This window comes from Rattus rattus, chromosome 5 (assembly GCF_011064425.1).
Source record: "Rattus rattus isolate New Zealand chromosome 5, Rrattus_CSIRO_v1, whole genome shotgun sequence".
Lineage (NCBI taxonomy): Eukaryota > Metazoa > Chordata > Mammalia > Rodentia > Muridae > Rattus > Rattus rattus.
In genome coordinates this window covers 4447179-4460320 of record NC_046158.1, presented here as the reverse complement: position 1 = coordinate 4460320, position 13142 = coordinate 4447179, and the positions used below count along the sequence as shown (strand labels likewise).

General features: G+C 50.5%; 1 protein-coding gene across 1 annotated transcript in view; it reads left to right on the top strand.

Moving 5' to 3' along the window:
• Gpr107 (G protein-coupled receptor 107) overlaps positions 1 to 13142 on the top strand; it is a 60850-nt gene that overhangs the window by 14788 nt on the left and 32920 nt on the right. The window contains exons 3-9 of the mRNA XM_032902815.1: positions 164 to 214; positions 803 to 885; positions 3981 to 4120; positions 6762 to 6799; positions 8713 to 8769; positions 9655 to 9765; positions 10163 to 10296. Of these exons, the coding sequence (XP_032758706.1) occupies positions 164 to 214; positions 803 to 885; positions 3981 to 4120; positions 6762 to 6799; positions 8713 to 8769; positions 9655 to 9765; positions 10163 to 10296 (614 nt within the window). The remainder of the gene's footprint in view (positions 1 to 163; positions 215 to 802; positions 886 to 3980; positions 4121 to 6761; positions 6800 to 8712; positions 8770 to 9654; positions 9766 to 10162; positions 10297 to 13142) is intronic.

Here is a 13142-nt window from a genome sequence, read left to right as displayed (position 1 = left end):
TCCTTCTTGTGAGAGGTGCATAAGAAAAATGAGAAGCCAGGTCGACTGCACTGTGCTTTCTGTGTTTGTTTATATTTAACTTAATTTTGCTCTTCGAGTAAGAAAGGCAAGGACAGAGGACAGCGGCGTGAGGGACTTAGTCTTTCCTCTCTGCTGCCCTCAGATCGGCTTCAGTCTCGATCGGACCAAGAATGATGGCTTTTCTTCTTACCTGGTAAGTTGCCTTTTAAAAACAATGTCTGCGTGTCGGTATTTTGCCTGCATGCGTGTCTGCACACTACATGCTTGCCTGGTGCCACCAGAGGATCCCCTGGAACTGAGTGACAGTTGTGATCGTGGGTGCTGAGAATCAGGATCTCTGCAAGAACTCAGTAAGTGCTCTTGACAACTGAGTCTTCTTTCCAGCCCCCGTCTCCTTTTAAAGGGACAGTAGTGATGACAGGGTTTCATTCTGTAGTCCAGGGTGCTCTCAAACTTAGAGCAGTCCTGCCTCGGTCTCCCAAGTTCTAGGATTACAGGCATGAGCCGCCACCACACTTTGCAACCTCGACCATCCCAGAACACATTGAAGAGAGTTCCTGCCTCTCCTTTAGAGGTGCTGGGATTGCAGGGGCCCAGTAAGTCTTAGGTCACAGTCTAACTGGTGCCCTCACTGGGACTCGGGACGCCCTTCGGCCCACAGTCCTGTTCTAAGGTGGTGCTGCTGAAGCCCTAGGCTCTGTTGGAAGGAGCCCGAGCTGCCGTCTGCCTTGGCTGTCCATGGTGAACGTGAAGACACACACACTTGCTCTTCCTTTGGCAGGATGAAGATGTGAATTACTGTATTTTAAAAAAAAAGTCCATGTCTTCTGTCACTCTGCTCATCTTAGACATCTCCGGAAGTGGGTAAGTAATTCCAGAGTTCTCTCTGCTCACCCTCTGCCGTGAGCGTACTAGCTGCAGCTGCTGTGCACATATCTGCCATGTGCCTGTCCTATACTGAGTGCTGGACATGAGGTCCATGTGCAGGGAGACAGAGCGTGCCTGGGAGGCAGGCAGACGAAGTACAGTCCAAATGACTGCCGCACAGCATAGGAAAGGAAGAGGGGTCCGCACACCACGCCATGGAAGGGCGGCTTCAGGTCAGCCTTGGGTGGGCAGCCTTGCCGTGAGTCAGCTTTTCCGATGAGTGAGAGCAGGAAGGGAGTCTACATCTGCAGGAGAGGAACAGCCTGTGGAGGAGCATGGAGATGAGCACTGTATTAGCACCCGAGGTGACCACTGGGGAGCACATTAGAGGAGGCAGGTAAGAAACCTCACAAGATCCAGGCGGCTTCTGCCAGAGGCTGTGTGCAACTCCAGGGCTCAGTGCCCGGTCCTGCCTCACCGTTCTTGTCTCTCTTCTTTGAGATTGTCCTTGGATAGCCACTACAGAGCACGGGTTGAAGACCTTTTTTTTTTGCACTTAAAAAAAAAGGTCACTGGTGAGGAGACTGACAACTCAGTCCTTTTAAAAAAGCACATGGGAGCTTAGATGAATTAGGGAATTTTGTGTTTTCAGGTTAGGTACATTTCCATCTGGCCACTGCCTGGGTTTCATGTTTGGGGGTGCGGCAGAAGATGATGCTGGGTATCTTCCTCACTCACACCCCATCTTCCCACCCCTTTGAGCAGGATCTCACTGTGTAGATGCGCCTGGCTTTGAACTCAGAGATCTTCCTGACTCTGCCACCACAGCACTGGGATTAAAGACGTGCACACCTTTAATTAACCCATTAGTCCCAGCACTCACTCAGGAGGCAGAGGCGGGCAGACCTCTGTGAGTTCGAGGCCAGCTTGGTCTACAGAGTGAGTTTCAGAGCACCAAGGGCAACACAGAGAAACAAAAGAAAAGGGTGTGCACCACCATGGCCAGGGTATTCCTTCTTTTCTTGATGAAGAGTCTCTCACTGAGCCTGAATCTGCTGATTTACCTAGATTAGCTGGCCAGTAGACTCCAGGAGTCTCGTGTCTCACCTCCAAGCACCGGGGCTCATATCACTACGCCCCCACTTCTACACATGGGTTTAGGATTAGGTTCCGGTCTGCATAATTTGGAGCATCTCCATGCCCAGCCATCCCAGCTTATGGGAGTCAGGTCTCTTCTTCGTTTGTAGGCTTCTGGACTTGAAGTGGGTTGCCAGGCTTAGCCAGTGCTTTCCCTAATGATCTAGCTCTCTGACCCTGTGTGTCATTCCTGAGGGAGCCCTGAAAGGTCACCAGCTAAGAATACTGTGCCCAGGTTGTTGTCGGCCCCAACTGCTAGCCGCTCAGAGTGGCCGGTTTGAGATGCGCATGTCAGAAGCAGAAAGAGGAAGCAAAGCTCTTTGTCATAGAACCGCTCTGAGCTTCACTAAGACATCCACCCCTGGTTACCTCCGCTTTCATCTGTCAGGAAGGCTGCTGGTCTCTAGGTTACGGTGTGTTCGTCAGTGGGCAGAGAAGAAGAGAAGACTGAGTCTGGAAAAGGGAATGAGGCCGGGATTGACTTGCCACCTGGAGGCCCTAGGTGGCAAGCAGGCTCAGGAAAGGGCAGCTGAGTGGCAGCTCGCTCACATTAGGGACTAGCTAGGGACCTTATGCCTTTCACCTCTGCTCCCCCACCCTCAGTGTCCACCTCTCAGGCAGTGTCCCAGCTGTCACCAGCTCTCCGCTTCCTCTCTCACAGCCAGCCAAAGCAAGGAGGAATCGAACACATCCCACAAACAGGTTTACTGTTGTACTGGCCTAGGTCAGGTGTGCTCTCAGGCATGAGTGGATGGCCTAGACTGTTAAGAAGGAGAAAGGATAGGTATGGTGATACAAATCTTTTTAAATTTTTTTAAATTTTTAAAAATTCATTTATTTTATATTTGTGAGTACACTGTCTTCAGATACACAGAAGAGGGCATCAGATCTCATTACAGATGGTTGTGAGCCACCATGTGGTTGCTGGGAACTGAACTCAGGACCTCTGGAAGAGCAGTCAGTGCTCTTAACCACTGAGCCACCTCTCCAGCCCCAGTGACACATATCTTTAATTGCAGCACTCAGGAAGCAGAAGATAGCAGATCTCTTTGAGTTTGAGGCTAGCTTTGTTCCATGGCAAGTTCCAGGCCAGGGTTACATAGTGAGACTCTGTCTTATAAAAGAAAAAAAGACAGGGTGCTGGATAGATGGCTTGGTCATTAAGAGCACTCATTAGTCTTGCAGAGGACCCAAGTGTGGTTCTCAGTACCACCTATAACCACTCCAGCTCTAGGGGGTTGGAAGCCTTCGCAAGACCCTGTATGCATAGAGTGCACATAAGCTTGCATACACACACACAAACACACATTAATTGTTGAAACAGAGAGAAGGAGGAAATAGCTTTTAGGTCAGTAATTAGTAGTGTCCCTGGACTTCCCCTGTACTATAGAAGCTGTGTCTTCTGTTTCTCTTCACCAATGTTCTGAGCACATTAGTAATCCTTAAGGGATGTGTGAACAGCATAATTATGTATTTGCTACCATCCTGGTTAGAGAGAGGCCATCAGGCTCCTCACTCGGCTGCTTCCTAGCTTGGGGTGTCAGGACTGGGGCCAGGATCTGGGCCATGTGCAGGCTAGGCAAGCCCTTTGACACTGCACGGTCTCTCCTGTCCTGTGCCGATGTTTTACCCTTTCTGCACCTTAGCTGCAGCACAGGGTGTGGATGGCAGAATCTACATCTCTAATGTGGCAGGGATGGTACAAGGCACTAGGTCGAGCTGAGCATGGTGGCACACGCCTTTAATCCTAGCAGTTGGGAGACAGAGGCAGGCAGATCTCTTGAACTTGAGGCTGTCGTGGTCTACAGAGCTAGTTCTAGGACAGCCAGGGTTACACAAAGAAACCCTGTCTTGAAAACAAATAAACAGAAAGACAGTTTGAACTGGGCCTACAGCAGTGTTTAGTGAAGGCGGGAGCGCTGCTCTGAACTCTCCTTTCTGTCTTCCATGGATAGAGTCAAGGTCAGATCCCCACCAGAAGCTGGCAAGCAGTTACCAGAGATTGTCTTCAGCAAGGATGAGAAACTCCCGAGTCGGAGCCAGGAGCCTGCTGTCAGCTCCAACCCCAAAGACAGCAAGGTGCAGAGAACCCCTGGTGAGCCTGCTTTGTAGAGATTTTCTTTTCAAGAACTGCAGCCTGGTCTGTACTGTCTGAGCACTGTGCCCTAGGTCACACAGGAGGCATGTGGAAGGAAGAGAGAAAAGAGCCTCCTCCGTCCTGGCTTAGCAATTGGTAACTGTCCCTGGTTGGCTTTATTTCCTCAGTCAAGAACATTGTTGCCTCATAGCTCTAGTCAGGTGTACAGCCTGTGCATGTCCATTGGTTTCCTTTTCTTCCATCCCACTGTCCTAGGAAGTGATTCTGACACATGCTCAGCCTTCTCCCTGAAGTGATAGATACATTGTCATCTCCAGGCTTGTCCCCGTATTGTGGCATTGGACTTAGTTATTCATAGAAATCCTTTTGTGTAGGGACTGGAGAGATGGCTCAGCAGTTAAGAAAGCTTGCTTGCCCTCCAGATGACCCTAGTTTCAACACCCACATCAGGTGGTTCATGAAACCTGTAACCCCAGTTCCAAGGGATCCAAAGCCCTTCTGGCCTCCACAGGCACCCATACACAAGGCCTGTGCGTGCGCGTGCGCGTGCGCGTGCGCACACACACACACACACACACACACACACACACACACACAAATAAAGATGAGTCTTTTAAAAAAGATTTATTTACGTGTGTGCCTGTGTGTCAGAAGAGGTCATCAGATCTCTGTACAGATGGCTGAGAGCCACCATGTGGTTGCTGGGAATTGAACTCAGAACCTCTGGTAGAGCTGTCAGTGCTCTTAACCTCTGAGCCATCTCTCCAGCCTTAAGATGAGTCTTTTTAAAATGGAAAGTTATTGTATGTGTTCTACCGGCTTTGAGATAGTTAGTGGAACTGGGATCTCTGGCTCAGAGGGTATTGACTCAACACATCAGATGAGGTAGCTGGTCTGCACCCACCAGAATGCAGGCGAAACGTGACAGCTGATGCTGGAATAGTGGGTGTTGGTTTGTTTGCCTAACGTGCTGGGCACTGTGCATGTCTACAGTCCTAGAACTTGGGAGACTGAGGCAGGAAGAACGTTTGTGCCTAGTCAAGATAAGGCATGTGCAGCAAAGAGAGACCAAGCTTGGAGGGAAATGCTAAAATGAAAAGGCAGGTGGGCTGGAGAGATGGCTCTGTGGCTAAGAGCACTGACTGCTCTTCCAGAGATCCTGAGTTCAATTCCCAGCAATCACATGGTGGCCCCCTACCACCTGTAATGGGGTCTGATGCCCTCTTCTGGTGTGTCTGAAGATAGTGACAGTGTATAAATGACCAAGAAAAGGCAGAAGAGACTATGTTGGATTTTGTTTTTCCTTTTCTAATGTTTTGGGGATAGGGGTTTGTGTGACCAGGCCTTGCGCTCCTGCTTCCTGGCCTGCCCCTCAGAACCTGGGCCACACTCACTGTGGTTCTCAGACTGCTGTTCCTGAGGCTCTACAGACATCCGTGTGCTGTATTAACTGTTGGTCCCATTAGTGACCTGTGCGTGTTCTCAGGAGGTCATTCACCACTTCCGTTGTTGTTTACTTCTCCTGGGATTTGTTGAAAGCTGGTGCACATCAGGAGCCAGAGAAAAGGACTAGAGTGCAGAGTGCTGTTCTGTGCCTGCTCTGGCTCCTAATCCTTTGTGTTCACCAAGCACCCTCGTCCTGCAGCAGGGTTCAATCGCCTTCCCAGAAAAGTGTCCTCAGGGCAGCCAGGCAGTGCCCACTCTGTTCCATGAAAAAGCTATCTGGTGCCAGAAGGGGGCGCCAGATCTCATTACAGATGCTTGTGAGCCACCGTGTGGTTGCTGAGAATTGAACTCATAGCTAGCCTTGCATTCTCTATGTAGCTGAGGATGACCTTTTTTTTTTTTTTAATATTATTTATTTATTATGTATATATCATACAGCTTTCTGTCTGCATGTGTGCCTGCAGGCCAGAAGATGACCCCAGATCTCATTATAGATGGTTGTGAGCCACCATGTGGTTGCTGGGAATTGAACTCAGGACCTTTGGAAGAGGAGTCAGTGCTCTTAACCACTGAGCCATCTCTCCAGCCCCTGAGGATGACCTTGAACATCTAATCCTTCCCTAGCCATCTACTAGAAAGCTTTTTAACATTAAAGCATAATTATGTAATTTCTCTTGATTAGTAATATTAATACACTGCTGTTGGGGTTTACCCTGAAAAAACAATAGCAGCAAAAAGGAGACTTTAGCAGCAAGACTTGTCAGCAAGTGCAGCCTGGTGGGGCAGCTCAGTGATGAGTCAGTTTACCATGCACAGGCCGAGTGCGGTGTCATCCCAGCACCACACAGAGCGCAGCTCCACTGAGCTTTCCAAGTACACCCCATCCGTTAGATGCTTGTTAAAATGCCCCTGCAAGGCTCCAAGTGGCCTCTCTGCCATTCACATGGTTTACACAGAGGCTTTCCTGGAGGTTCTGCTGCGATTGGCGCAGAAGCATGTGTAGTATGCACGCCACTTTGATTTGTCTTTTCTGTGGCACAGTAATTATCTCTGGGGATCTGAGGAGGTGGAGGCGATGAGATTTGTTTTCATGATGGGTTATTAGATGAGCTGCAGCTCTGTCAAATGATCCTGCACTGTACGTGTGTGAGCTGAGCAAGGCAGTGATACCTCTCAATGTTTGTGCTTCTAGATGGTTCCAAGGCTCGACGAAGTACAGTGGATTCAAAGGTAAGCACAGACCTCCCTCCTGCTGAGCTTCTCTGAGTGTGTATGTGTGCTTGCATGTATGCGTGTATGACACACGCTCGTGTTTGGAGAGACAGCACCAACACACTGAAACCATTTGGAACTGCCTCCTGCCTCTGCCTCGGAAACTAGGATTCAGGTGCACACACCAGGACTGGCTCTGCTCACTTGCTGGTTTCCTTCCTTCTAACAGTTTTGTGAAGGTGTGATTGGCTGACAGTAAACTACTCGTGCCTAGGGACAGTTAGATACATTGACCTGTCCATCAAGATGGCGGATGTATTCATCACCTCACAGATTTCTCCTGCCCCTTTGTCGTCCTGTGCCCAAGGAACAGTCGCTCTAGTAGACGGCAGCTTTAGGGAGCCTTCTAGAAACAAAAAAACAAACCTGTTGCCTTCGTTCAGATAACCACCGGAGTTTCTCCCACTCCCCTATTCGGGGAAGGTCGTCCTCTTCGACCGAGCGCGCAGCTTCGGGAGGGACGCACATGGAGCGGTGAGGGAGGAAGGGGACACCCGCCTAGCCAGCCAGATCAGCCGAATCAACCCTGGCGATCAATGGGGTGACAGATGTCGCAGCCAGATCGCCCTCACATCCTCTCCCACTCCCATGTGCTTGTAGCTGGTGTCTTCCCAGGGCTTGGCATTAATCACTTTGCAGATGGCAGCACTCCTGTTTGAGTCAGAAGCAAAGTGTAGATGGGATGTTTGGCTCTGCCCAGGGCAGCATCCTTTGTCCTGCAGAAGCGTAGAGCGGATATGTGCTCCCAGGAAGACCAGGGAGGGGTTATAGAGTAGCCAGGAAGGAAGCTGAGGAAGGAAAGGGAAGGGAGCCGCCTTCTCTGAGACGGGGCCCCGTCAGAGAGCGCTGGAAGGTCGGCAGTGCTTGGGGAGATTGGTGGGTTTGCTTTGTTTTGTAGTTAGCTTTACCTTAGTTTTATGTGTCTGAGCGCCCTGGTTAGGGATACTGTTGCTGTAAAGAAACACCATGACCAAAAGCCGGCTGGGGAGGAAAGGGTTCATTGGGCTCACACTTCTGTATCACAGTCCATCACTGAAGGAAGTCGGGACAGGAGCTCATGCAGAGCTGGAACCTGGAGACAGGGCCTGACGCAAGAGCCATGGAGGGTGCTGCTTGCTGGCTTGCTCCCCACTGCTTGTTCAGCCTGCTCTCTCACAGAACCCAGGGCCACCAGCCCACGGATGGCAGCACCCACAATGGCTGGACCCTCCCCCATCAGTCACTAATTAAGAGAATGCTGTATAGCCAGATTTTTGGGGGGCTTTTCTCAATTGAGTTTCCCTCCTTCCAGATGACTCTAGCTTGTACCAAGTTGATGTAAAACTGGCCAGCACAGTGAGTGTTTCCCTGCATATAGGACTACACATCATGTGTGTCTGCACCTGTGTTAGCCAGGATCCTGGTGAGAGAGTTTGTAACTCACCCTGTGGGTACTCATCGAGCACTCTTAACCACGAGTCGTCTCTCTAGCCTGACTAATTGTTTGTTTGTTTGTTTGCTTTGTCTTTTTCAACACAGGCTTTCTCTGTGTAGCTCTGGCCATCCTAGAACTTGCCCCGTAGACCAGGCTGGCCTCAAACTCAGGTTTGCCCTCTGCCTCCCAAGTGCTGGGATTAAAGGCCTAGCTTTAATTTTTTATTTTAAGTGTTTAGGTCTTTTGCCTGCAGGTATGCATCTGTGTCATATGTATTCAGTGTTACAGAGGCCAAAAGAGGGCATTAGATCCTCTGGGATTGGAACACGGACAAAAATAGCCAGTGCTCTTAATCATCGTGTGTTCTCTCAGCCTCCACCCCCACCCCCTTAGCTTTGATTTCCTAAGCATGTCTTCTGCCACTGTTGTCCTGAAACAGAGTCTTGTGTCTTTTCAGACTATAGCAGAGAAATTCTTCTCAATTCATAAGAATGATGGGGCAGTTTCATTTCAGGTATGTGTCACCTTGGGGCAGTTTACTCCCATCTCTGCCCTGTGGAAGCTGCAGTCTTTACTGGTGCCTTGGCTATAGGGACAGTAACTCACTGTGTATGATCCCCGGGCTGCAGGACCACTCCCCCTCCCACCACTAGGCTGCTAGCTCCGCCTGCTAACCAAGTTATGAGTCTCTGACCTTGGGAAACCTCAGGAAGTGCAGTGAGGTGACAGGCCCAGATTCCAGCCCGCTCAGAGTAGGTCTCTGACCTCTGCCTCTCCTGTTCATAGGCCATGCTGTCTCCCACTCAGGGAGAGTCAGAAGCTGACAGTTCTGCTCCCAGAAGGACCTGTGCTAAGAGTTGAGAGTGATGTAGTTTTAGAGGCCTTGGGTGCCCTGCCCAGCCATCCTGACAGTGGCACATGGTGCTTTCCCATGCAACTTGTGCATGTGTTCACTCGGAAGAGCCACTGAGCTGTAACATGCCTACAGTGACACACTGGTCCTGTGTGTATAGGACTTTGGACCACTGTGACAATTAGTGGCTGATGGACTCCATTTCTCAGAAAGTAAAGTTGCTTGTTGACTTGAAAATGAGATGCTGTCTCACCTGTGGCTGTCTCTGCTGACCTCACAGAACCATCACAGATGTGTGGATGTGGTGGAAGTGAAGTTACAGAGCCTGGGCAGCTGGGCACAGATGATTATCACATGATCTACCAGTCATGTCTGTGTTTCAACACTGGTGGCAAGTTCTAGAGGGTCACAGGATGAGGACACCCTGTTTGACCTCTGTTCTGGGGGTTCCAAGTCCAGCTAACCTTCTGTGTGCTGAGGCCCCTAACTTATTTCTGGGACTGGAAGCTCCACAGAGGCTGTGAGGACTCTTTCTTCTCCTTCCAGTTCTTCTTTAACATCAGCACCAGTGACCAGGAAGGCCTCTACAGCCTTTACTTCCACAAGTGCCCAAGCAGCAAGCTGAGGTCTGGTGAACAGGTCTCATTCAGCCTAAATGTGAGTACCCCAGGGGACATCCACAAGGATGCTGTCGGTGTGAGACGTCTGCTTCTCCATAACACTAGGGTGGACACCGGGAGGTTTTCTGTCTCATTTTGTTTTGGTTCTGGTGCTAGCAAGCAGCAGGGCTTTGTGCATCCCGAGAGCACTCATCGCCGTTGAGGGTCTGTGAACCGCTGCTGTGAGGAAGTGGGGCCAGTCAGTACCCTGCAGGGTGCTCCTGCAGAGACTCGGGAAGAAGAGAGCAAGAGCTGGGCAGGCCGTGTCTTCCAGCTCAGACAGTAGCAACCCGCTTGTTACAGGCGGCGCACATGCTCTCAAGAAGTGAGACAACTGTGAGCGTGCTCCTGACTAGACAGTCTGTTTGTAAGGATGCACATTGCGTTGGTTTCAGATTGATATCACCGAGAAGAATCCTGATAGCTACCTGTCTGCAGGGGAAATCCCTCTCCCCAAGTTATACGTTTCCATGGCCTTGTTGTTCTTCCTGTCTGGGACCGTCTGGATTCACATCCTTCGTAAACGAAGGTAAGGACTCAGAGTGCGTGGAGAGCTGCAGGATTTCATCCTCCTGGGTTTTGCCCCTGGGGGAGATGGCATTGAACAGCCCTGCTCTCTTCCAGGGAGCCTTCCCTGAGACCTGGAGGCTAGGCCTTCCCTGAGACCCAGAGGCTAGGCCTTCCCTGAGACCCAGAGGCTAGGCCTTCCCTGAGACCCGGAGGCTAGGCCTTCCCTGAGACCCAGAGGCTAGGCCTTCCCTGAGACCTAGAGGCTAGGCCTTCCCTGAGACCTAGAGGCTAGGCCTTCCCTGAGACCTAGAGGCTAGGCAGGGGCCTCTAGTGTGAGGTTCTCACTGCCTGCTGTGCTTTTGACTCACTCTTAGTGTTTTGTTTAGAAAGCAGATCCAGATGTTAGAGTAAACACACAAACAACTAAAAAACAGTGTGGCCTTGCAAAGACTCTGGAACCTTGGGCTTTGCACAGAGCATGGTAGGTGACACTTTTTAGGAGACGCACGTTTTGGAAGGAGTTAGTGATGATGTCAGTCGTTGCTGGAGTGGAAGCTTAAGGCCTTCAGCTCTGAAGCAGAAGCATCAGCCGAAAGCCTCCCTGGACTTTCCTCTCTGTTGGCTGCCAGGAGCTTGGCCCTGGCGAAAACCCATTTGGAATCCATCTGCCTTTCATCAGAACCCTTGCCCCCAAACCCTGAGGCTCTGACCCTTCTCTGTTGTCAAGGGAACTGTCTGCATAGGTTTGCATTCTGTCTCCCTGCCCAGAAATCATAGAACAAAATAGTGTCAAACATTTTTATATTAAAAGGCCTTTAGACTTGCATGTGCAAAACAATGTTACCCAGACTCACATGATAATTAAGTACCCCAAGACACCTTTCCCACAGGAGCAGAAGCTGAATCCCTTGGTGTCTTGATTGCATTTTAATGGAAACCCAGAGTCTTGGATATGGGCCTTTTTAAAAGAATGCTCATGCTGGCAAGATCATTTAATGGGTAAAAGCACTTGCTGCCTCGCCTCATGACCTGAGCTCAGTGCCCCGGTTCCACATTACCATGGACTTCTTGACTCCAGCAAGTTGTCCTCTGACCTGCACTGCACTATGGCTCTCCCCCAGTCATACTTAACCTCTGACTTCCTGTCTGCCTCCTCTCACTTGCCTCGTTCCTCAGCCTTACCACTGGAGCAGTAATAATCTCCCTTCTTCTGCCGAGCCTCTCACCTGCTCCCTCGGCTGTGTCTTCGCACCAGGGTGCTGTGCAGCTGAGAACTTGGGGACCGCTCACTTGCCACGCTCCCTGGTGTTCATTTCCTTTACTCAGCAGTGGCAGTGTCATTGTCTCGGCCGCTTGGCTAAGATGGTGGCTAAGTGGGGCTGATGTATTTTGTGCCAGTTATGTTTTTAACTGTGTGTGGATGTGTACATATCCAAAAAGATGCAATTTAAGGCATCGAGTGTAACAGCCAGCAAATGCTGGTAGACGTGGACCCCAAGGCTTCGGGGCGTGCTTAGGACACTTGCTAGGGACGTCACATAAATGTCCTAAGGCCCAGAAAGTGATGTGAGAGTGGACAGTTACCTGATTGACCTGGGGCTGGAGGCCAGGGCTGCCTGCTGGTGCTTGTCTCTCCTTTCAGCCATGCCACGCCATGACCCCAGAGTGTGAGCAAACCGCGTGGGGCTGGCAGGGCGAGAGGCAGCTGGTGAGTTTCACTGCTTGTAGGTTGGCTGCTCTCCTAGGCTTGCTGAGGCGGAGCTGTGCCATTTCAGAGATGAAGGTCATCAGGACCAAATCAGTGAAGGCCAGGTTGCCATGACTTCGGAGCCTTTCATTGTTCCAGCATTGAGGACCAAAGTCAAACTGGCCAGGATGTGAGTGGCCTTTCACAGTGGGCAGTGTCGTATTCTGGGTAAAGCCAGTGCCATTCAGTAGCAGATTGCTCTGGCCTTGACTTCCTTTTTGACCTTCAATGAGGAGTCACAGAACAGGAAAGTACCCAGGAGATAAGCCAGCAGCCCAGTGTGCCTCTCTCAACTGACCACCCCCACTACTTCCTTCCCCTTGCCCACTCCACCACCACAGAAAGTCACCCCCATATCCTGAATATATAGTTTGGGATATTTGTATGCTCTTGTAAGTAATGTCTGTGGTATGCTGAGTTTTTTTGTTTGTTTGTTTGTTTTGTGTGTGTTTTAAATGTATAGAAAGTGTTGTCTGCAGATTCAACTGTTTAAAATCAGTGACACTGACCAGTAGTGGCACACACATTTAATCCCAGCACTCAAGAGGCAGAAACAGGTGAGGCCAGCCTGATCTGCACGGTGAGGACAGCCAGGGCTGCACAGGGAAACCCTGTCTAGAAAAAAAATATACTAGTGACACCTTTTCCATCGGCTGTGCTCCTGTGTCTGCATTCAGATGGTTGATTTTACTACACCTCCATGTTCCATGGGTCCATCCTCACGAGTCCCTCCTGCAGTCCTTAGAGACAGGAGTACATGTAGGTTGCCGCAGTCTCCCTGCTACTCCAGAGTGCTGGAGCAGCCTTGTCTTCTACCTCCTGACATCTCTGGGGACCCGTCCTTTGGAATTCCACTGAGTGCTATCAGAGCACCACTTTCCACTTCTGCCTGGGAGCTGAACTCTGTCACCGTCCTCTCACGACAGCTGACCTCTTGATGTGTGTAAACTGCTGGGTCGCCCGTCGTCTCCGTGTCCCTGCTGGGGCCTCTCATTGCAGGCCTGCGTTGCTTGCATTTGGGTTTTCTCATTGTCTAGCTGCTTTGCATGAACTAAGTTAAAGTTCTAAGTTAGTTCCCCGTCTGGCCACACATGCAAGTCTTGTCTCCAGTCATTATA